The 24,926-nt window shown below is 43.9% G+C and overlaps 1 protein-coding gene and 1 pseudogene across 8 annotated transcripts in view; one reads left to right on the top strand and one right to left on the bottom strand.

Moving 5' to 3' along the window:
- The window catches only part of FAXC (failed axon connections homolog, metaxin like GST domain containing), a 98,020-nt gene that overhangs the window by 10,635 nt on the left and 62,459 nt on the right, over nucleotides 1–24,926 (bottom strand). For all 8 annotated transcript variants that reach the window (XM_036871027.1, XM_036871028.1, XM_036871023.1 and 5 more), the window contains one exon: nucleotides 441–557. In XM_036871027.1, coding sequence (XP_036726922.1) covers nucleotides 441–557 — 117 coding nt within the window. The remainder of the gene's footprint in view (nucleotides 1–440; nucleotides 558–24,926) is intronic.
- Nucleotides 15,763–16,181, top strand: LOC118904915 (annotated as a pseudogene).

The following is a 24,926-nucleotide window of genomic DNA, read 5'->3' as shown; positions in this document are numbered from 1 at the left end:
AGCTCATCAGTCCCACCCGACCACGGCTGCCACAGTGCTGGATAAACCAGAAACTGGTGAGCCACCACAGTCCAAAGGAAATTAAGGAAGACCAACAAAACAAGGGCACTAGGGGGAATGCAAGCCCTGTTTCAGCGACAAGTATTAAGTCCACTACGTTAGGAGCTGGAAGAAAAGCCCTGGTGTAGAACACAGCAGGATTTGTGTCAGCTTTGCTAAGAACATGGTCTGAGCAAGACGGCAGGTGAGAAGCCGGGTCTCTCCTCAGCCTCTACATATCCTGAGCACAGGAAACCGACCCTGGCCCCAGACACCACGGCCTGGCGCCTCCATAAAGCACAGCCAAGCTCAGGGGCATTGGCCTAGAATTCTCCATTGTGCTGCTCCCACCGTCCACCCCCCAGCAACTCCCAAAACCTGAAGAGCTTCGTAGGGCTTGCCTTTTATCAGCCGCTCAGGTCTCGTCCCTGGTAAGGTCCACATTGCCTGTGCCAAGTGTCCAAAGACGGTGGCGTCAAGAGTGGAAAGCTTGGGCCCCATGATGTACTTCTTATCACCTGCAGCAGAGACAGCAGAGAGAGGTCACTGGGCCGGCCCTCACCGTCCCACTACGTCACAACAGCATTCAGCATGCGCCCATTATACGCCCGTTTAAGTGTACATCAAAAGCTTTGCAAAACCAAATGCATGTACCCCCTTTGACTTAAAACTAGAAACAAAAGTAAAGCAAATTAAACAATTCTGTGATATATCAACCCACACAACAGCAAAGCAGGGAAGTAACTGGAAACATATCAAGATAAGTGGATGAGAGAGGGGGTTCATGGAAAAAAGGAAGAACTGATCACCCCCAGACCTCCAGAGGCACCTCCTTGTCTCCAACTCTAGCCATTAAAGTTTGAGGTGCTTGAGAACACCTGGAAGTTTGCTTAAACCATCTCTAGTAACCCCAGCCAAGCTCACCCAGCCTCAGCACTTACTTTATTAAATTAATTCATTTCCTCGGGAAAAACAAGAAGCCTAAGCTACTTAGGAAGTTTGGAGGCAAGGCTTTCCATGAGGTCTCCATGGTCTTGGCAAAGTTCTCACCACTGAGCACCAACAGGGAACAAACATAAAGAGAAGCTTTAAAATTGCAGACCCAGCCCTGCGATCAGGCTCCCATACAGGGATGTCTCACATTGCCGCTCCCATCTCTCCTTTTCCACCACGGCTGACCTAGTTCAGGCCTTGTCACCTGGACTTATCACATCTTACCTACTACAATTGGCCCAGGTTGTCTCCAGGCCACTGTGTTGCAGGATAAAGAGGCAGCCCAAGTGGAAACGGATCCATCCTACTTCACATCCTGCCACCACTGTTATTCACTACGGAAAGCCTGGTCATTAACTAACCTCGCAAAGCTTCAGTTTTCCCATCTGGAAAATGGGGATGATATTAAGGGTATTTCTTAGGGCTACTGTGAGGATTAAATGACCTAACACATGTAAAGCACTTAGCGCCGTATCTGGTTAACTCATCAAACACCAGCACTCATAAGGAGAGACCCTCTGTTTCTCCAGTCCATTCCATATCCCACCCATACTTAAATCTCTAAGACACTCTTTTCACTGTGGCACTCCCTTTCTCAAAGACCTTCAGTGGTTTATGAAATGGGCTATGAAATACAGTCCAAACTCAACCTGGAATCCAAGGCTCATCGCACTCTGTTCCCGCCCACGTTCCAGCTTTATCCCACATCCTCCTTTACCCTAGCAGACCCAGAACAGCCCCGCTCCCCAGCATGCTTCATGCTTCCCACTGCCACGCCTCTGCTCATGCTGTGCCCACCCCTTTCCCTGCCCCCCAAAACCCATATGTGCCCCCCACTTCTCTCCATCTGGTAGATTCCATCCATCTTTCCACCAGAAGCCTCCTTTCAAAGCCGTCTCAGGGCAATAGAAGTTTTCAGTTCAGACAGCCCTTTTTCAAATCTCACTTTTACACATATGACCCAGTTTCAGAGAGGAGAAAACAAGTTAAAGGAGAGCTACACTGGCTTCCTGGCCCCCCAAAATGTTGATTTCCTTAAATGGCTAAAAGGAAAGAGTCTAAGGGAAATGCCAGAGTAAATTGTGAATTCTGTTGTAGACTCCAAAGACTTTGGGGGGCAAGAGGAAAAAATGTACATGAGTTTATAAAAACTTAGGAAATCTAAAAATAGAGCACTTCAGACCTTGATAAAAGGGAAAAAATACTAAATATAATCATTTGAATCCATACATCAACTAATGCCTATAGCGTTCAGCCCAAATTTGCCATTTGGCTCAGAATGTTAAAACTGGAAGGATACTGAGTTAGTGACAGAACCAGACTAAAAATGCTGGCACCCGGGTCTCCTGACTCCCAGCCTGATGCCCTCTGCTCTGTACAATATGCCATGAGGAGCACCACCTCAGAGATAAAGACCCTCCATGGAACAGCAAGAGGGTTGAGCTGTGAACATTTACAAAAGGATGCTTTAGTCAGGAGGGAACACAGAATATAGAAGGAAAAAAAGAACAAAAGTCTAAGGGTTTTTAAAGGAACTTGCCAAAAAAAAGGATAGAATTTAGCATTCACGGTAGATACACAATTATATGTATATATACACACAAGACAGTTAAAAATTTAAAGAATATAAAAATACCCTCTGTTACTAAGAAATCCTCAGAGTACCCAATGGCAGGAAACTTTTTTTTAAGCTTTTTTAGTTAAATTTTTTAGTTAATTAATTTTAGACTTATAGAAAAGTTGCAAAAATAGCAGAGTTTCTGTATACCCTTCAACCAGCTTCTGCTAAGATTAACATCTTAGGTAACCACAGTACGTTTACCAAAACTAAAGAATTAACATCAATATAAAACAATTAACTGCACTATAGGCTTCATTCAAATTTTATTAGTTTTTCAACTAGTATCCTTTTCTGTTCCAGGATCCCAGCTAGGATCCCACACTGCATTTAGTTATCAGGTTGCCTTAGTCTCCTCCAACCTCCTCAGTCTTGCCTTGTCTTTCATAGTCTTGACACTTTTAAAGAATACTGGTCAGTTATTCTGTTCAATGTTCATCAACTTGGGTTTGTCTAAGGTTGTTAATAATTAGAGTAGTCATGCATTTTTATGAACCCTTCTGTGATGGTTATTTTGTGTGTCAACCTGACTGGACTACGGGTGCTAAGTTATGTGGTCAAACATTATTCTGGGTGTTTCTATGAGGGTGTTTTGGATGAGATTAACATTTAAGTGGTAGAGTGGGTAAAGCAGAATGCTCTCCCTAATGTGGGTGGGCCTCCTCCAATTAGATGAAGGCCTTATTGGACAGTAGGGCTGACTCTCCCTGGAGTAAGAGAGAATTCCTCCTGCCTGACTGCCTCTGAACTGGGACATGGGCTTTTTCCTGCCTTCAGACTTAAATGGAAACATTGGCTCTTCCTTGGTCTTGAAGCAGTTCATACTGGAATTACACCATCAGCCCTCCCAGGTCTCTACCCTGCCAACCCACCCTGCAGATCTTGGGACTTGTCAGCCTCCATAGTTGTATGAGTCAATATAACTTTATTATATAAGAGAAATAGACATGGATAGATCTAGATATCTATATCTAGATCTCCTATTGGTTTGTTTCTCTGGAGAACCCTAATAACCCTTCTCAGGGCATCATATCAGGGGGTCCACAATGTCCATATGTCCATATCACTGGGGATGTTAACCTTGACCATGCGGTGAAGGTGGTGTCTATAAGGTTTCTTCACTGTAATGTTACTATTTTTCCTTTTGCAATTAATAGCCTTGGGAGAGAAACTTTGAGACTGTATAAATATCCTGTTTCTCCTCAAACTTGGGCCCACTAATTTTAACATCCCTCAGTAGATGTCATCTGAAATAATTATTACTGTGGTGTTTGCCTAATCAGGATTTTCTATTTCTCTCAATCCTTCTACATGTATTGATCCAAATACTACTGTTCCCTTCATCCCCCATTTACTGACGTATTCCATTATTTATTTAAGTGTGCACTTGTCAATATTTATTTTATTCTATGGCCTATAATCCAGTACTCTCATTATTCTTTTTGCTCTTCAAATTGTTCCAGATTTGGCCTTTTGAGCTTGGCAGGAAGTATTTTTAAGAGGGAGACTGAATTTAGATTAGACTCTGCTTAGAGATGAAGAGGACAAGCCAAAGTCTCAAGTCTGCAGCACCCCCAGGCTTCACCAAGTGAGCCCATTTTTCATTACTGGAGGGTATTAGCAAAAACAAAACACTAAGGGCACTTCTGAAGGGCACTGAAGCAGCAGGCTTGGGTGACGAGGCAACTCAAGCCTCATTTTCAGTAGGTAAACCACCCCACCAGTTTCTGTAGAGATGGACAGAAGGAGCTGAGGGATATCTGAGCACCTGTAACACCCTGCCAGCGCCCAGATTTGGTGTGTGGACCATGAACCATTGGTGAGAGCAAATAAAGATTGAAAATATCAGAAACACTGGGAGGTGAGGGACCCAGGGTACATGGGACTCCCTAAGGGATGGTCCACCAGAGGCCAGGTTCCAAAACCACAGAAGCCTTTCTGAGGATGCTCGGCCCTCCTGACTGTGAGGGTGAGCCCACATCCCAGCAGTGGCAGGGTGACTTCAGGTGGCCAGGCTGATTTCACAGACCTCTCTGGCTGGGTCTTCAAGCAGCCACCAGGGAGCAGAGACCAGTGAGGAAATGCAAGGATGGCAACCAAGCAGCCAGAGGGAGGGGCCACATGGACCTGAGGAGAGCCCATGGCAGGGGGGCAGGGGTTGGCTCCACTGAGGGCTGGAGAACGATAGCTGGTCCTGGGTGTTTCTAGAATCTGATCCTACCTCTCCTGGGTGGTTTGAGCAGCTCTTCTCTGTGAGGAAGATCATGTTGTAGATGGAGGAACCACTGAAGCACCCAAGGATGACCAAAACTTGAGTGGCGAGCACTAAGTCATGAATAAGAAGAATGTTCTAGGGCCCTGAAGGATATTTGCTCTTTGTATGCCAGACTTGAGCTCGCTGTGATCGGACTTTATCATAGATCATGGGTCAAGACCTTAAGTGGCCCCATGAACTCAAGGCTGCTTATTCTGACCTCCAAGCCTGACCTCTGGCCCTTCCCACATGGCCTTCCACTTCTGTCACAGGCAGCAACACAGGGCTGACCAGGAGACAGCAGGATGCAACAAAGATGAGAACATGTGGAAGAAGACTGCACAGGTCAGCTAGGTCCCTCACCCCATTACCTGCCCCCACCCCATTAGAACTGACTGAGGTGCTAGCTGAGTGAGAGGAGGGCACATATGGAGGGCAAAGCCACACAGTTGTCCAGGGAGAACTAAATCAACACGGAGGCTGAGAAGAGTGGCCGGAATCCAATCCTGAAGATTCAGACCAAACTCAGAGAACAAGGAAGCTGCAGAGTTGAAGCAAGATGGCTTAGTGAGCAAGGAAACCGAGGAATGAGGAGAGGACAAACAGAGAGCAACATGGATCTTAAAAGTCCCACCAGAGGGAGGGACCACAAAACAGCGCAAATGAGGAAGCAGTCCTGGTCTAGGCTGTTTGCCTGCTGCCTGCCTCTCAGCCTCTTCCCTGGGGAGGGTACACGAGAGCTGCCAGCAGATAGGTCTCTCCAGGCCCTGGCAGGACAAGTCAAGGTCTACCTCATGTGAATGCTCTACTTCAGTCAAATATGCCGGGAGCTCATCCCATCACCACCCTTCATCCCATCCTTCCTGTCTCAAACAACCTCCACTTGTCTAACCCAACCCTTCCCTTATGACTCAGATCAAGTTCTCCCTCCTCCACTCCAGGAAGGCTACCTGCACTGTCCAGTCCACTAGCACCTCTCATTGCCCACTCCCCTGCCAAACCCCAGAGGGACAACTGCTTAGAGCAGGGCTGCTCAGAGGATAGCCTGATGCCAGCATCAGCGTCACAAATGCTCAGGTCCCATCTACTAAATCAGAATAACTGGGGGTGAGACTGGGAGAGAATCTGTGTTTCAACAAGCTTCCAGGTCAGTGTTTCTTAAACTTTAGAGGCATAAAAATTCCCTGGAGAGCCTGCAGTTCTTACACCACACTTTGAATAGTGCTGTTCCAGATGATTCTTATGCACGCTAAAGTTTGAGAAGCACTGGTCTAGACTGGAGTAGATCGGTGGTCTTAAACTCGAGCATGCATCATCATCACCTAGAGGGCTTTTTAAAAATACTGATTTATCCCCCACGCATCCCCAGGCCAGGAGTTTCTGATTCAGTAGGTATGGAGTGGCACCCAAGAATCTGCCTTTCTAACAAGATCTCAGGTAATGCTGATGCTGCTGGTCGAGGGACGACACTTTAAGAGCCACTGGTCTAGATCACTCATTAGGTAATTCACACGTCATCTCACAGTCTTATGTATGTGTGTGTCCTATCTCCTCAAGTAGTTTTTAATCTCCTTGAGGGCAGGTAACCCTCTGTTTTACTTTTCTGTCCCTCTGGTACCTATCACAGTAGAAATCATCAATTAAGGTGTTGATAGCCGTAAGTATGTTTGATCTGTCTTTTCTTAGATTAGAGAACTATTATAAGGATTGAAAAATGTAATAATGTGAAAGCATTTTGCAAACTAGAAGGTGCTATTCTAACATAAGGAATTATTTTACACTCATCGACAATAACAGAACAAGTACTACAGCTGTGGGCGGAACAGTCTAACCTCCCATGCAGTGTAGAAATCCCTTCTCCCATTTCCCTACCAGAGTCCCCAACGGCAGCCTCTCTAGGGACTTCTCCCTCATTTCCTGGGCAAGGCAGGCAATTCTCTGGTTAGATAGTTCCTTACGTTGAGACAAAATATGTCCCCTTGGTACATCTACCATTGATCCCAGTTCTTTCCTCTGGAATCACACAAAGAATTTACGGCCATATTTATTTTGCACAACACCCTAGGAAAGTAAGTCTCCACTAACACACTTCTAAGTAAAAACCGATGACTTGTGTTCACATATATCACTATGCGATAGCGGGTAGAATGTTTGTTTCAGAGCACTGGAAGTAGCTATAGAAATGAACCTCTGAATTATATCCACTTATTCCCTTACTAATTCTGCTCCCAGCTTTTACTGGCCACTATCAGCTCCATTCCTGCCATTTAGCTAAATTTCCAAATGCTATAAGTGGCAGAAGAGAAAAGACTGGCTGTGGGGAGAATATCGTTCTAGAGAGAAATTAAAGATTAATAGTCAAAAGACTTTCAAGCACTCATTTTTCTATTAATCTAAGAATTAAGAGTAATTCCGCGTTTCACCTACTTAGTGTTCCCTATACTTGAGCACTGATGGGATTTATAAGCAGATAATTCCAGTGAAGTCAATGTTGATATCATTCCTATTTCTAATTGTCCCTCTCTCAACCTTTAATTAACTGGGACTTTAAGAACAATTGAAAGACAAAGACTTTGAGTACTTTCCCCAAGGATAGCACAGGTCACAGTAATCTTACCAGCCAACCTTCAAAGAACACATCCTTGAAGCTCTTTTTCCTGCATGTGACTCCCAGAGGGCAAAGCTGAAGGAAATCTATGTTCTAGTCTCTCTTACACTCTTGGTCAGACCTCTCTTTGTCAGAAGTCATATGACAGGCCACTTCCTTTAAAGAGCTCGTGTTCATATTCCCAGCATACTCTAAAATCACTGAATATGTGATTCTTTCAACTATGAGGGGGGTGGTGCTATCTTATATATGAGGTTATTAATGGTCCTTATGAGTAAATATCAGAATTAAAACCATTAACTTTGACAACTTTCTGACATTTACTGGTTGCACCAACTGGTTCACAATCTGGGAAAAAATAAAGGTGGGTGGGGGGATACCAGAAGAAGCCCCTAAATTTAATCCCTCCTCAGATTTCATTCTGGAAGGCAACTAGATACTCCTCCAATCTTCTACAAAATTCTCTAGAAGAACGTACAGGAAAATTTTTTCCAGAGAGTATGAACTATCTTGACCCCTTCCCCAATGACCACCAATACCAATCATCTCGCCTCTTCCTCCCAATCTTCTCTTTGTTGATGTCCCGGCTCTTAAAACTCCCTATGGATGAGACAAGGATGAACATACATTCCCCACTATAAGGATGGGATTGCACTTGCTCTTCTGTACTTCAGTCCTCCTATTAATGTTTCTGAGCACCTTCTGAACTCCATGCGCTCAAAGCATTCATGCACATATACTGTAATTTTAGGAAATTTGGATAAAGGATTTGTACCAGTTGTGGAAAAACTTCACACACAGGAAATCCGGTTTAGGAAAATATTTCTCAGGAGGAGGCAGATGCCTGCTCAGACTCACTTAGTATTATAATTTAATAACATTAAACAGCAGCTTCTGGAAGTCTTCAAGAACCATAGCTAATATCTCTAACGATGACGCAGCATTACTGACTCACTGATGATCGGCCTTCTTATTTCTCTCTTTTCTTGAAGTTGCTGAAATATTGCTGCTTTTGAGTCTGACTAGACATTCAACTGAAACAGTGAGATTTGAGGGGTATAAAAGTTCTATGGGTCTCCCCTGTTTCACTTTCCCAAGTACACCTTCTGAGGGTAAAGAATATAGAGCACCCAACTCAAACTACATCCCAAGAGAGGCTTTCCCCTTCATTTCATTTCTGTCCTGGCTATTCTGTATTTGGGCAATCAGAGGAACCAGCTGTTCTGTCTCTTTATTCAATAAAGACTATCTGGCTTCCCTGGTGGCGCAGTGGTTGAGAATCTGTCTGCCAATGCAGGAGACACGGGTTCGAGCCCTGGTCTGGGAGGATCCCACATGCCGCGGAGCAACTAAGCCCGTGAGCCACAACTACTGAGCCTGAGCTCCGCAACGGGAGAGGCCACGACAGTGAGAGGCCCGCGCACTGCGACGAAGAGTGGCCCCGGCTCTCCGCAACTGGAGAAAGCCCTCGCACAGAAACGAAGACCCAACACAGCCATAAATAAATAAATAAATTAAAAAAAAAAAAAAAAAAAAAAAAAAAAAAAAAAATAAAGACTATCTGGTAGCCTCCAAATATGGTTTAGTTAATGAAACAACACATCAGACTGAATTCAATGTCATGCTGAAATTTATATTCAAATCCTTTTATAAGGAACTTATCCTTCTTTTAAGAAAGTTGAATAGTAGCAGATTCTAATGGCAGGTTTTGTGCCTGGTCATCAGGGCCCTGCAAGCAGACTCCACATTTCTGGAGGATCTGTCATCATTTTATGGACTCCAGGTTTCACCTTAGCTGGAATCCAGGATCTTCAACCATTTTCAAACATCTGAGCAATCACCAAAAACTGGTGCAAACCTTTAACCACCAGAACTGTTTAGCACCTGCCCAGAGTGGTGGACCTTACTCAGATTCACACAATAGGCATAGATCCTTTTGGAGGAAATCAAACTGCTATTGACCTCATCTTTAAAAATGCGAATCTGGGGAATTCCCTGGTGGTCCAGTGGTTAGGACTCAGCGCTTTCACTGCCGGGCCCTGGGTTCGATCCCTGGTCTGAGAATGGCCAAAAAAAAAAAAAAAAAATTGGGAATCTGATACGTTCTCAAATGATATACCCATGAGTATGCTGGATAGCACATAGAATTCTGTGTGATGCTTCTTTCCGAGTGTAAGACTGAGTCTTTAGCTCCTACTCTGTGGGAGGCCTTATTACTCCCCTACTGAACATTATTGTTCATGTATCCCGGCCATTAGATGGTTAAGAATGTCCCACATAACTCTCTCCCCAATGCACACTACTTTCTCAAAGATCATTGAATCCAGAGACAGAAACCTCCTGTGTGCCAAGCTCTACAATCTTGGAATAGATCCAGGTTTCTTCACAGCCAAGACAAGAACACTGCTAAAATCAGAATGGGTAGTAATAATAGTCTCGTGAGAGACCAGAAGATAAGATTCTACTTCTAAAAGATGTAAAACCTTTTATCTATGTAACTTGAGGCAACTGAAATTGGCTGCCTGATGCCTGCCGCCCATCATAGCAGGATAAGCACTCTTCCCTCCTGACAACCTGGCTGTACCCTTCACAGCTCAGCAGCTGCTCAAAGAGGCTCCTACTAGGATTAATGGGATTGGAGCTACGTGGGTGTGTTTGTTATTGATAGCTGTGTAATAAATTTCCTCAAAAATTTAGCAGCTTAAAAAGGCCAAATATTTACTACCTCACAGTTTCTGTGAGTCAAGAATCCAGGCAGCTTTAGCTGGGTGCCTCTGGCTCAGGGTCTCTCACAGGCTGCAATTAAGATGTCAGCCAGGGATGCAACTAGAGATTATCATACTAAGTGAAGTAAGTCAGAAAGAGAAAGACAACTACCATATGATATCACTTATAGGTGGAATCTAAAATACGGCAGAAATGAACTCATCTATGAAACAGAAGCAGACTCACAGACATAGAGAACAGACTTGTGGTTGCCAAGGGGGAGGGGGGAGGGAGAGGGACAGACTGGGAGTTTGGGGTTAGTAGATGCAAACTATTACCTATAGAATGGATAAACAACAAGGTCCTACTATATAGTACAGGGAATTATATTTAATATCCTGGGATAAATTATAATGGAAAAGAATATAAAAAAGAATTTGTATATGTGTATAACTGAGTCACTTTGCTGTACAGCAGAAATTAACACAACATTGTAAATAAACCATACTTCAATTTTTAAAAATTAAAAAGATAAAATAAAATCCCAAATATTAAAAAAAAAAAAAAAAAGATGTCAGCCAGGTTGCAGTTATCTCAAGCCTTGACTAGGGGAAGATGTTTCCAAACTCATTCACATGGTTAACAGGCCTCAGGTCCTTGCTGGCTCCTGGCCAGAGATGAGTTCCTTGCCATGTGGACCTCTCCATAGAGCAGCTCACAACCATGCTGGCTTGCATCAGAGCAAGTGAAAGATCAAGGACAGGAGAGAGAGGATGCCCAAGACAGAAGCTACAATCTTTTCATAACCTAATCTTGGAAGGGACATCCCATTGCTTCTGCCATATTCTATTTCTGAGAAGCAAATCAATAAGTCCAGCCTACACTCAATGGGAGGGGATTACCCAAGAGGGTGAATCCCGGGAGGCAGGGATCACTGGGGCCACCTTGGAGGCTGCTGATCACATGAGGAAAATATCAGCGCTGCATTCAAAAGTGTTTGGAGGTTAAATGTCATGATATCTGTAACTAATTTTAAAATACGTCCGCATCAAGAAAAAAACATAGTTGAGGCAAATATGACAAAATGTTAACAACTATTGAATAGAGGTGATGGTTATAAAGCTGTTCATTGGACTACTATTCTACTTTTCTGTGTGTTTGAAAATTTTCATAATGAAAAATCAAACAAAAAAAACACCTGATCTTGTTCACTGACAAGGGGCCAAGGGACGAGACTGTATCGACTATGCTAAATCTCAAATGATAACATTTGGCAGACACCCCCCAATGTTTAAATGGACAATCCTAAATCATCCTCATCTAATAGGTGAACGAACTCAGCTACCTAGGAGTTTATTTGGCACATGGATGCCCTGACAGTCTCATCAGAATGGTTCTCTTATGATTCTGTCTAGATTGTAAAATCAGTGAAGACAGAAATCATACTAGATGGTGAGCTCTACCTGGGCACTAAGACTGTACCCCCGGTACCCACCAGTGCCCGGCGCCCAACAGGTGCTCAGTAAATATATTTTTCAGTGAAGGCAGACTATTTTATAATACTTTGTCCTTAAATCTTTTAGACCAAAATTATCCCTCCCAATACTTGATGGCACAGAACTCTAGGATGTACAACTCTGAGGCTCAGCCAGGGCTTACATAGGTGCTTGAGCTAATAGTCTGTGAAGAACTATAGTGGCCCTGCCCCACACTGCTGGAGCTCACAGTTTCATGAAGGTAAGATGGCCTTCGAACCAGGCAGCACAAGTCAGGCCCTTAAGTTCTTTTTTTTTTCTTTTTTTTTTTTTGGCTGTGTTGGGTCTTCGTTGCTGCGTGCGGGCTTTCTCTAGTTGCGGCGAGCAGGGGGTACTCTTCGTTGTGGTGCGTGGGCTTCTCATTGCAGTGGCTACTCTTGTGGAGCATGGGCTCTAGGCGCGTGGGTTTCAGTAGTTGTGGCACGCGGGCTCAGTAGTTGTGCAGGCCCTTAAGTTCTGATGAGAGATCCTCCAAAGGTGGATGGACCACCTGGTGTCTAATGCAAGAAATCTCTTCAATGAACAACATGGAAAAGCTAAACCCCTGGTAGTCACCAAAGACCCAAATGTAAAATAGTTGACTCAGGACTTACCAAAGCTTGCCCTAAACCCACACACTTCCCCTCCCAAAAAATAACTTACATTGGAAAGTGGATCTATTGATAAGAGGTGCCTGGGCTATGGTTGTTGGGTAAGTTATCAAAATCTCTAGGCTCTCTAAGCTCCACCCCTATAATAAATTAATCCAAATAAAAAATACAGGCACTGTATTAAAGTGGGACCCCAAACAAATGCCTTTGGAGCTGCAATTCAACGTTAAACCTTGAGCTTTTATTAAGAAAAATTTTTTACAAATGTTTACATTCAAAAACACTGTCCTTAAGGAAATCCAATCTCCCTTCCATGGAAGAATCTCTTCCTAGAATTCAGGACCACGAAAAAACTTGTCTCAATTGAAGAACCTTTTCCTTTTCCTAGAAAATAAAGATGAAACTGCCCCCACACATCTCCCTTTTTATCTTGGTAGCCAAAAAACTCAAAGTTAAATTGTGCCCAATTCCAGGAATAAACTCCTTCCAAGAACGTAATTTTTTTCTAGTTGGTTTCTGAAATGTTTGTATTAATACTGAATATATTATAATGCTCTGTCTTATATATGATTGCCTCAAATTCCTTTTGGAAGTTAGTATTCCTTCAGCAAATAGTTACTGAGTGCCTAATATTTACCAGGCCTTCTCTTAGGTACCAGGGTTGGAGGGAAGCCAGTCAAAATGATAACGTCCACAGGAAAGGCTGACGGAAGGCTGGAGGTTGGGGGGTAGGGGAGCATAGGAGGAGCCCAGAAGAGTACAACACAGTACTTCCATGATTGAACTGTGCACAAAGTGAAACAGGAGAGAAGAGAACACCCAATGTAGGCGGCCCCATGGGGTTGGAGTAGGTTAGGGAGAACACTAAGAAAGTTTCTAAGTAATAGAAACAAGCTTTAAGAATCTGTCAAATTAAGCAAGGCAAGGGAAACAGCCTCTGTTTTGCATGAAGCTGCAAAACAGCACAGTGTGTTCAGGGACCCAAGGGTAATCTGGTGCGTTAGGAATAAAGGTGCACATGGGGAAGAAGTAGGAAACATGGGCAGAGATGTGAAGAGAATTCAGCTTATGAAGAAAAGGAGTTTGGATCTTAGTCTAAGAGAACTGGGAGCCTAACAGTTCTGATTTACGTTTTAGATTGACCACGCTAGTAGAACTCAAAAGCAGGCCTGGAGGTTGGGACATCAGCTAAGAATCTGTGGCAAAATCCAGGCAACAGACATTGGGCGCTCCTCCTATGGTTGTGGGGCAGAAAGGAGCTAAGAGGTTAAGGTGTTCGGTGAGCTCCCAGTGAGCTTACTGAGCATCTGGCTCTACAGCCAGACTCCTGGGTCCAAGCCTGACCCCACCACGTCTCAGCCACGTGATCTTGTGAAGTTAGTTAACCACTATGTACCGCAGTTTCCTCATTTACAAACCAGGCATAATAATACTAATGATAATCATAATCATAATAAGATGTTACTAATACTGCCTCATTTAATTCTCACCAAACCATATGAGAATAGGTATTGTTATTATATTACCATGAGGATATACATACACACACACATATATATGTACATATGATATATATTGTATATAGTAGGTATTTTATATTACATAGTATACATATATCATATGTGTAATATATGTATTATATTGTATGTTATATAATTAATATATAATACACACTATGTATATCATTAAGAAAGTACATATTACCGCATGAGGGTATTATATATTGTACTACTATTTGCCTAAGCACACTGGAAATGCTCCACAAATGTCAGCTCTTATCAATATTATTTTGACTATATGCAAGACACAGCTCTGGGTGCTGGGATCCTGGGACTAACAGAACAGACAAGGTCACTGCTCTCATGGAGTTTACGTCCCATGGAGAGATGATAAACAAATCAATCAATAAATAAGAAAGCATCAGCCAGTGATAAATGCAATGCAGAGAATTAAAGTAAGGTGATGTGATAGAGGGTGACTGACAGCTATGTTAGACTGGGTGGTCAGGGAAGGCCTCTCTGTGGAGCTGATATTTACCCAGAGACATGAATGTCGAGAAGGATCTACCGATGCACAGATCTGGAGACTGGGAATTCCAGGCAAGGGAAACAGCTAAGACAAGTGCCCCAGGGTCAGGATAAGCTTGGTGTGTTTGTGAAGTGGACAGAAGACAAGGATGGCTGGCACAGAGTGGGCAAGGGGTGAGGGTTAAGAAATGAGATTGGAAAGAAGGCAGGGCCCAGGCAGTCTAGGACTTTGAAAGCCAGGTGGAAGATAATAGAGAAGGAGCAATCTAGAAAGACTTTTCGCACCCAACTTGAATAACTGAATGAAGGATGGTGTCATTCACAGAGAGAGGCCACAGGAGGGGATGCTGGTTTGGTGGGAGGGTGAGGAGTTCTGTTTGGGAATGTGCTGAATCTCACGTGGTTGTGGGACATCTAAGTGAAGATACAGAAAACAGCTGGATTCAGGAGATGAATAGAGGGTGGGGGGCTTGACTTCTGAGACCAATCAACATTTAAGGAACCTAAAAAGGAGAGCAGGGAAAGAGGGTCAGAGAGAGCCAATGAGTAAGATAAAGGCTAAAAAGTGTTCGGCAATGATTTCTGGCTTCTCCTAGACTACTTCAGTTCAAATCCATGATAGCTGGGTGTTCCCAGACAAGTTAGCTCTTTGTGCCTAAATCTCCCCATGGACAGGATCATTGTGAGCAGTAAATGACTTAATACGTGAAAAGTATGCACCTGCGTGTGTTAGAAGGTTGCACCCACCCAGCCAACAATCGGGGGACACCTGAAACAGCAGGAGACTAATGCCTCCTCATCTCGTGCCCGGAAATCTGTAGAGCTGAAATGCAGGATGGAGCCTCCGGGGGAAGAGGAAGCCTGAACCCTCTGCACTTCAACACACCCAAGAAACGTCGTTCCCATCAGCCTTACATCAGGGAAGAGACGCCTCAAAGTCTCTCCTTCAGGTAAAAGTTTCCTACTTCTAAAAATCCAAAATTAAAAACTAAAATAAGGGCTTCCCTGGCGGCGCAGTGGTTGAGAATCTGCCTGCCAATGCAGGGGACACGGGTTCGAGCCCTGGTCTGGGAAGATCCCACATGCCGCGGAGCAGCTAGGCCCGTGAGCCACAACTACTGAGCCTGCGCGTCTGGAGCCTGTGCTCCGCAACAAGAGAGGCCGCGATAGTGAGAGGCCCGTGCACCGCGATGAAGAGTGGCCCCCGCTTGCCGCAACTAGAGAAAGCCCTCGCACAGAAACGAAGACCCAACACAGCCATAAATAAATAAATAAATAAATAAGTTTGGAAAAAAAAAAAAAAAAACTAAAATAAATAAAAGGTTCTCTTTCCCTGCTGCCACCAAGCTGGAGGGTGTACTCCAGGTTCGGCTCCACCTGTAACCCACAGCCATGGCTGAGGAAGGCATTGATTTGCTGCTGGAAGGTGTAGTGGACGTTAACAACACTTTACAGGAGGTACCGAAGACCACCCTCATCCACCAATGGCCTCGCACGTGGAATTCGGGAAGCTGCCAAAGCCTTAGACCAGCGCCAAGCCCACCTTTGTGTGCTTGCACCCATCTTTGTGTGATAAGCCTGTGTGGGTCAAGCTGGTGGAGGCTGTTTGTGCTGAGCACCAAATCAACCTGATTCAAGTTGATGCCAACAAGAAACTAGGGGAATGAGTGGGCCTCTGTAAAGCTGACAAGAGAGGGGAGCTCCGCAAAGTGGTCGCTGCAGTTGCGTGGTGGCCAAGGACCAAGGACAAGGCAAAGAGTCTCAGTCTGGCCAAGGATGTCACTGAGGACTACTTCAAATGCAAGAAATGAACAAATAAAAAAACTTGGCTCTTGAAAAATAATAATAGTTAATAACTAAAAGGCCAAAATAAAAATAAGTCTTGTAATAAGGCAGGCAATAAGACCTGGCTTTAATAAGATCTGGCAATAAGGCAGGGTGTTATTTACCCTTTCAAGAGCACTCTGCAGACAGGTGGGTTGGGGGCCAGGGGTCAGGATACAGTGATTCATGATGTAAATGGGAGGTAAGTGAAGAGAATGACTATTGATTCATTTCATAAAAAGCTTCTGTGTGAAGGGAAGGCAAGAGACAGGACAGAAGTGGAGTGGTATTTTTTTAAACTGAAGTATAATTGATTTACAATGTTGTGTTAGTTTCAGGTGTACAGCAAAGTGACTCAGTTATATATATATATATGTATATATATTCTTTTTCAGATTCTTTTCCCTTATAGGTTATTACAAAATAATGAGGTATGGAGTGGTATCTTTTTTAGACAGGAAAGACTTATATGGTACGTAGAAGGAGGCTGTAAAGAAATAAGGGTTGAAAGAGGGAAGAGAGAATTCGAGGGGAAGGGGTGGAGGGGGTGGAACTGAGTGCAGTGAGGAGAGGGAGGCCTCCCAGCTGCCCGGAGCGCTGCAGGGTGCAGACCACGAGGGCTGGGCTGAGGGATGGAGGACCCTGGGGAGATGGCAGCTTCCCTGATGGATCTCAGGCTGGGCTGAGCGGGAGGGAAGTAAATTTGGGAAGGAGCAAATAAAATAATAGGGTGGGGGGAAGGGGAAGAAGGAAGAAGCCTGAGGTCCGGAGGCATCAATGCTCAAGTGTGGGAGCGAGGTGGGCTAAGATATGTTGATTGGTTCACCAAGGACCAAGCAACTGACTTAATGTACTAGGATACATCAAGTCACCATTTAATTATAATTCCTCCCGAGTTAGGCAGTCTAGTCAATGAATTTTATCCAGTCAAATCAGCCCAAAAGAACACTGTTGGGACGCAGGGCAGGCCACCCAAAATATGTCAGAGTGGCATATTGATTATTCTGAATTAAAGTCACTTAAGAAATGGCCAGTGCAAGAGGGACACTCTGACCCTCCTCTCTGTCTCCCTGAAAACAGGAAATCAGTCTCCAACGTGGAAGGTGCACTCCCTGCCTCTGGAAGTAGAAGGACACCCTTACCACCCGGAGACTGGGAATTCGGGGCTGAGAAGCCTGTATAAACAAACCTCCTTACGTCTTTAATTGACTACCCCAAGCCCAAACCCTGTTTAGATTCTTCACTAATTGAGCACCCAAAACCCAAGTTTCTTTGTCTTGTCAATTCCTCACATATTGTTTCTTTGCCTAAAAAATATAAAAGCTCCCTTCCTTGACCACTTCTTAGGTACCATTTCTATGAGACCTGCATGTTCGCAAATGAAAATTTCTTTTTCTCCTGTTAATCTGTCTTGTGTGTTAGTCCAGCCACAAGAACTAGAGAGGAGTGGAAAGGGAAAGTTCCCCAACCCCACGACACAAATGCGGAGGGTTTCCATATCTGGAGACACAGGAAAAGCACTGAGACTTCTCATTCTGTGCTCATCCCTAACACATACATACCTACATAAGATTTAAGAATCTATTGTCTACATGGCACTAGCTTGTGAACCTTTTTACTCTTTTTTTTCTTTTATTTTAATCATTCAGGAATTGGAACCCTGAAAATTTAAACACAAAGTCACTTTTCTCAGGGAAGAAACAGCTAGAACACCCCCAGGATAAAGCAAAAACCAGACTGCTTCTGTCAGAATTACATCAACCAATTTGTGTTGCTAAATAAGCCACAAAGATTTCCAAGAACTCAGCACTGATTAGCATTTCATTTTAATCTGCTAAAAGTAATTTTTTTTTGTTTTCGTGAATAATCAACATGTTTTTACCAACTGAGATAGTGACAATGAACCTGGAAAAGAAATGAGCCACAACTGCCTCGTCCCCATAAGGATGCAAACCCTTTATTTATTTATTTATTTATTTTGGCTGCACTGCACGGCCTGTGGGATCTTAGCTCCCAGACCAGGGATGGAACCCGTGCCCCCTGCAGTGGAAGCACGGAGCCATAACTACTGGACCGCCAGGGAAGTCCTGCAAACACTTTAGGATGAGCAGGGCTTGGCCCCCCCAATCCCTGGTTCTTTAAGATGGCCAGGCCCCCAGGCCTCCATTGCTCCCTCTTTCTGGAAGTCTGGAATGGATGTGATGCCTGAAGAGAAGAGTTGCTGCTCTCTGAGCATCTGATCTAAATGTCCTCTCCATTAGCAATTGCAAGCCATTTAGAGTTATTGAATAATATGTAAGGATCTTTCACAGTAGATCAGTTCACTTCAGTTAGTATCGGATTCCGATATGAAGTTGTAAAAAAAGCTTAGGCACTCACGGGGACCCAATCAATACAGGTAAAAATAGAATTTATGGTTTCCAGGTCAAATTATTACTCTTCTTGCAGGTGGTTTTAGCAAACCACCAATGCAAATATACAGAAGTTGTCCTGCAGCAAAAGAAATGCGTTGTCATTAGCTGCACAGCCCGAGACCAGTTCCCTCGTCTCTCTGACCCTCGTTTGGCTTTCCCTTCTGTGAAATAACTAGCTCTCAGGGGTGCTGTAAGACTACAACATCTTCAGGATGCTGTTAAAAACAGGGTCTAAAATTTATCCACACACAAAGAAAACCCCTGCAGTCTGCGTAATAGGTCTGTGACATGGAAAGAACCATGAAGACAGACCCACCCAGGGTCACCCTAACCAAGACAGTCCCCTCATGTGGCCCCTTCCATGGCCCTCTACCCACCTGTCCTCCTTCCAGCGCCCACACCAGCCCTTCTGTCTGCCCTATAGTAAATGACAAACATGTTCCAACCACCTCCTGGGTTTTAAAAATACCCTTCCCAGACCTGATCCTAACGAGCAACCAGGGCTGAGAACCACTGTGCTAGACAGGCCCCTGTAATTTGGAAAGGGCTTAGAACCTGCATTAGGAAACACTGCGTTGCAGTTCCAGAACATTCCTTTTAGTGTCTATTATTTTCTTCTTTATCTGTGGGTTTTCTCTTCCTAGTTAGACTGACAGGTTTAATTACTCCTATCTTTATTCTCCTCCTCTGCCCTCTGTTCAGTTACTCAACATATGCTAAATGTGCTAATATGTACATAGATATAACCTAATGTTTCTCAGCCTCTTCTAGTTCTGAAGACTTACCCCCCCCCCGCCCCCCGCCATTCACAGTGGGAGGCCTGGGGCATGGCTAGTGCGTGCCAGGTGGCTCCCAGCCTCGGCCTGAATGCCTCATGTGAATGCAGTGCTGTTTGCGTGATGTAATTAAACAGGGTAGGAAGAGCAGCTATTAAAATAGCCTATTCCCAAGCTCTCTTAAAAAATAAAAAACAATTTTTCCTACTGTCCAAAAGCCCTTGAGTAAAACTCACTTTAAAAGAAGTAGAAGGTTAGAAGAGAGGTTTATTGGAAATCAACCATTGTTCAAAAAGTAGATTTAACAACAAGGGACATAGCGTAAACATAGATCATTTAAAGCATCGTGCCTTCAGAAGGCATGAGTGGCAGCCCAAACATAAATCACAATCCAAGAGATCAACCAGAACACGAGTGAATAAATCTGCCTCGTTTTATAACTTGGAAAACTGTCTCTGCTCTTCTCTCTAGAGAATGAATATAAAATCACCAAATCATCAGAACTGAAAGGACCCCCAGAGACCATTTCTACTTAAACATCGTATTGCCTGTAAAAAAGACTCCTCAGCTATCCTGATGGTGGTCCTCACCCTCAGGGCGTGACTCCAAAAAACGGCAGCTCTGACCACATCATAGGACAAGCCCTCCCAACTTTGGATGGGTCTGCTCTACAGTGCTGTCTCACCCTGAGTTGCAATCTGTTATTTCACCTCATACACACCCCAGTCCCCCTCTGTCCTCCTTTCCTCTGCCCAAACATGCCCAACACCTGCAACAACGCCTAAGTCACTACCCACTTTCAACACTTGAAAAAAGCTAGTTTATGACCCTTATATCTGCACTTTTCCACATTATCCATGCCCAGTATATTCAAATTCCTCATAGGAAAATTTTTTGAGACTAACCACCTTCTTAACTACCCTTCTCTGAATATACCCTGGTTTGGCCACATTCCTTTTAAAAGATGGCTCCCAGAACTGAAAATTGCATCCTTTGTTCAACAAACACTTGCTGAAAGCCTAACGTGTGCCAGGCGTTTGTTCAGGCCCTAGAGACAGAAACCAACCCACCAGGCCTGGTGCCCCGTCCAGCGGAGGAGACAGTCAAGCGCACCATGCAGACAATGTACAGGCAGTGCTCTGGGGAAGAAAGTACCAGGGGCCTGGGAGACCTGGAACAGGTTTGCCTGACACACTCGGGGAGAAAGTTCCAGAAAGGCTTCCTTGAGGAAACAACTTTTGAGCCGAGACATTATGCTTTGTTTAAACAGGCTAGGTTTTTATTAGCACCTCTGGAAGCCCATCATGCTGGTGACATACGGAGATCGAAATCAACTAAAATTCTTAAATCTTTTTTCATATGCCTCTCCCCACCCTGTGCAATTCAATTTGGGGACCTAAGTACAGAATTCGACATTTATCCCTATTAGGTTTCTTCTTGTTAAGGTTGACAGCTTTGATTCCTGATTTTTCTGTCCAATTTTTAGCTATCCTTCCCCCTGGAGTCATTCAAAAACCATTAAGCTTGTCTTTGAAGTTGTCAACAGGTCTTGGAGAAAAGTCAAGAGCAGTGTCCCTGGAGATTCAGGTGATATCAGTCCATTAATGGGTACTGTGGCGGTTACAGATACTCAACCAAGCATGCACCCACCACCAATTAATCCAGGGGCTTTCAAACTTTTTTCTTTGGTAGGAGAAGTTCTCTATCAAACAAAATGAAAGGGATTCCCAATACAAAACCAGACAACACAGGAGCTGCTCTAGGTGAAGAAAGGGGGGAAAGATCCAACCATCAAGGGCTCCCTCTCCCCACCCCCAACCAGACCTCTCCAGAAACCTTGGTGGCACCACATGCATCCACGAAGCCCCCTGCAAAAACCAGCCATCTTGCACAAGCATATCATGAGAGACGGTCTCCAGTGATCTGAAGAAATCAAGGGATCGTCTATCCGATTAGTAGGTCCAGCAAGTCACGAAAACACTGTACAGTTGATCCTTGAACAACTTTTTTTTTTTTTTTTAATATTTTCTGTACCTCTTAGGGTTGTGATTTTTTTTTTTAATATTTATTTATTTATGGCTGTGTTAGGTCTTTGTTTCTGTGCGAGGGCTTTCTCTAGTTGTGGCAAGTGGGGGCCGCTCTTCATCGCAGTGCGCGGGCCTCTCACTATCGCGGCCTCTCTTGTTGCGGAGCACAGGCTCCAGACGCGCAGGCTCAGTAGTGGTGGCTCACGGGCCCAGCTGCTCCGCGGCATGTGGGATCTTCCCAGACCAGGGCTCGAACCCGTGTCCTCTGCATTGGCAGGCAGATTCTCAACCACTGCGCCACCAGGGAAGCCCCAGCATGAGTTTTAACTGCTGCAGGCCCACTTATACGCGGATTTTTTTCAATAAATACACTATATACATATGTGATCCGAGGTTGGTTGAATTCAGTGATGTGGAACCCGCAGATACAAAGGGCCAACCATGGGACTTGAGCATCTGAGCATTTTGGTATCAGCGGCAGGTCCTGGAACCAATTCCCAGTGGATACCGAGGGATGACTACAGTCCTTTTTGGTATGATTTATTCACAATGAACCAAAAATAGTCCTTCAAGAAAACCAGCCATCTGTTCAATAACTCATTCTAGTGTTTTATTTAATTATGAGAATCTACTTTCTCCATCCCCTTTTGGAAACAGGGATGATTTCCTATCTCCATCTTCTGACATTTTTCCTGGCCTCCTCATTTCTGAAAGATTACAATCAGAGTTCCAAGATCACATGGGAAATTCTTCACATCCAAGGATATTGTCTGAGCCTAGAAACGTGAGCTCTGCTATATTATAAGCTTCCTAAAAGTAAACACCATTTTTATTCGTCTTTGTTTCCCAAGAGCCTAACATAGCACCCGGTGCATAACCGATACAAAAATAATGTTCAAATAGTTTGCTTGTTAGTCTTTAGTTGTTAAAAAATATTGAAATGCTCTCTTTTGACCTTCTCACCTAGTTTAGATTTCAATTCAACTTTCTATATAGAAGCAAATTATGAGTTGAGTGTTAAGACCTTATCCTTGCTGTCACTTAACTTCGTATCCTTAAAAAACCTTTAAATGTCCTGAGCTCTCTTACAAACCATGAACCTCAATCTCCTGACATTACAGCTTTCTGCTCAGCTCTATAGAGCACCCTTGGCAGTAATAATAATTTCTTTGGGTATGCCTGTGACCAAAGAGAACTGATGAAATGCATCACTCTTTCTAGAGAAAAATGCAAATTACTCACAAACGATCCACAAGTGGGCACCTAAGGATATACCAATTTTTATGTGTTCTGCCATGGTTAAACCTTGAGCTGCCCTAAAAGAAGGGAAAGTTGACAATATAAGGGGGGCAGAGGAGGGTGGGGAAAGAGAGAGTTGTGAGTGCCTAGTAACTTAAGTTTCCTGTTACCATCTCAAACAAAAACCAAGCACTCTGGACAAAAAAAAAAAAATCCATACTATTAATAACCATAAGATTTCAATGTTTCAGTATTATAATCTTCTTTATAGATAAAAATCTTTGTAATATTTTTCTTAGGAAAAACCCCAACAGGCTTAATTATCTAGTAAATAGTCGTACCTCGGGGTATCGGTTCCAGGACTCCCGCAGATATCAAAATCCGCGGATGCTCAAGTCCATTACTTGACGCTCCATATCCGCAGGTTCCGCATCCGCAGATTCAGCCAATCTCGGATCCTAAACATAGTACAGGATCCACGCTTGGTTGAATTGCAGATGCGGAACCCAGGCGGATAAAGACAGCCGGCTGTATTGATAAATATGTACAATTTTATGACTTTTGAAACTGTGAAACTCAACTTCAGAAAGTGTTAGTTTTTATTCCTACCAACGGAGGTTAGTGCCTCTTCCACACCCTTGCAGCTACTTCACACTATTAAAAAAATAAAAAAGGTTTTTCCAGTTTGATTGACAGAGTGGTGCCTGATTTTTTAACTTGCACTGCTTTGATTACTAAAGAAGTTGAACACTTTTCATGTGTTTATTATTTGTATTATTTTTGCAAATTACCTTTTTATGTCTTTTGCCCAATTTTCCCTTTCAGGCACTCACTTTTCTTACTGACTTGCGGAAGTTCTTCACAAGTTCAGTAATATTGTTTTGTCACATGTCACAAACATTTTTCAACCTACCATTTCAATTTTAACTTTACTTATGGAGATTTTTGTTTTCCTTTTCTCACGTAATCCACCAATTCAACCTTTCTTTTTATAGTTTCTCCCTTTGGTGCCATTATTAGAAAAATATTCCCAAGTTAACATTATATAAATGTTTCCCGTATTTTATCCTGGCATCTTTAGGGTTTTATTTTTTACACTGAAGTGCTTAATCCATTTGGAATTTATTCAGGTATATGACAAAGTCTGGATTATACTTATTTTGTTCCAGATGGTTAGCCAGCTGTCCCAACACCATTTTACTGAATTAATTTATCTTTTCTCCACTAACTCAAAAGGCTGCCTTTTTCATATACTTCCTCTCCACTCAGGCACCTGTCTCCCAGGATCTGGAACTCGGCATAGCCACAAGTGAAATTCGTGATCCTCCCCTTCTCTCCAGTGATCCCCAGCTCTGGGAATGGCTACTTTGCTTATTACTCAATTTTCGTGTTGAGAACTTGGTTATTCCTCACCCCTGCCCTCTCCATCACCACCTCCCACGCCCACACACACATTTAAAATCACTAAATTTTATGCCCAACTCTATGGCCATGGTCGTAGTCCAAACGCCATCTTGCCTTTCCTGGACTGCACCAGCCTCCTCACTGGGCCCCGAATCCCCCTCGGCCCCTCCAGAGCGTTACGCGTAAATAAGGTCCCGCCTCTCCCCTACTTTCAACCTCCTATGGCTTTCACTGCTCTTCGAACAAAGCCTGCGTTCTTTACGTGACGTGGAAGGCCTGTATGATCTAGCCCCTGCCTACCTCCACCTCATGCCACACCTCTGCTCTCACACAGTTTCCAGACACACTGGCCATCTTTTCATTCCTTGAAGGCCCCCAGCTGCTCTTCCACTCAGAGCCTTCACGGGCCAAGTTCCTTCCATGTTCCGTGCTCATCTCCTCCCTGCCGCATCCGATTCCTCTTCCCCACACACATGCCTGCCTAACCCCCGTTTATCTTCAGAGCCCAGCTTAAATGTCATCCCCTCAAAGTAGCCTTGACCATGTCAGTTTCCCCTGCAAAAAACGTCCTCATTGCACCTGGTACTTCTCCAGGGTGGCACTTCTCACAAGTGTTGCTATTATAAATATTACAAGATCTCCCTCAGGCGGCAGTTCTAGCAGCCAGGGCTGTCGCCACCTTACTCACAGCCCCTCTCAAAGAGCTGAAGGCATGTGTGCCCATACAGTCAGACTCATACAGTCCTAAGTCAAAGGCATTATCTTTCCGTCTGCATTCTAATTATTACAAGTATACTCTCCCTCCTAAGGTCTCTAGCCATGGCTAAAAAGAACATTCTTTGATAGGAAATTGCAGTTTCCACCTAGAGAGC

This window comes from Balaenoptera musculus, chromosome 12 (assembly GCF_009873245.2).
Source record: "Balaenoptera musculus isolate JJ_BM4_2016_0621 chromosome 12, mBalMus1.pri.v3, whole genome shotgun sequence".
NCBI classification, from domain to species: domain Eukaryota; kingdom Metazoa; phylum Chordata; class Mammalia; order Artiodactyla; family Balaenopteridae; genus Balaenoptera; species Balaenoptera musculus.
The sequence above is the reverse complement of the archived record's forward strand: the minus strand, read 5'-3'. Positions and strand labels throughout refer to the sequence as shown.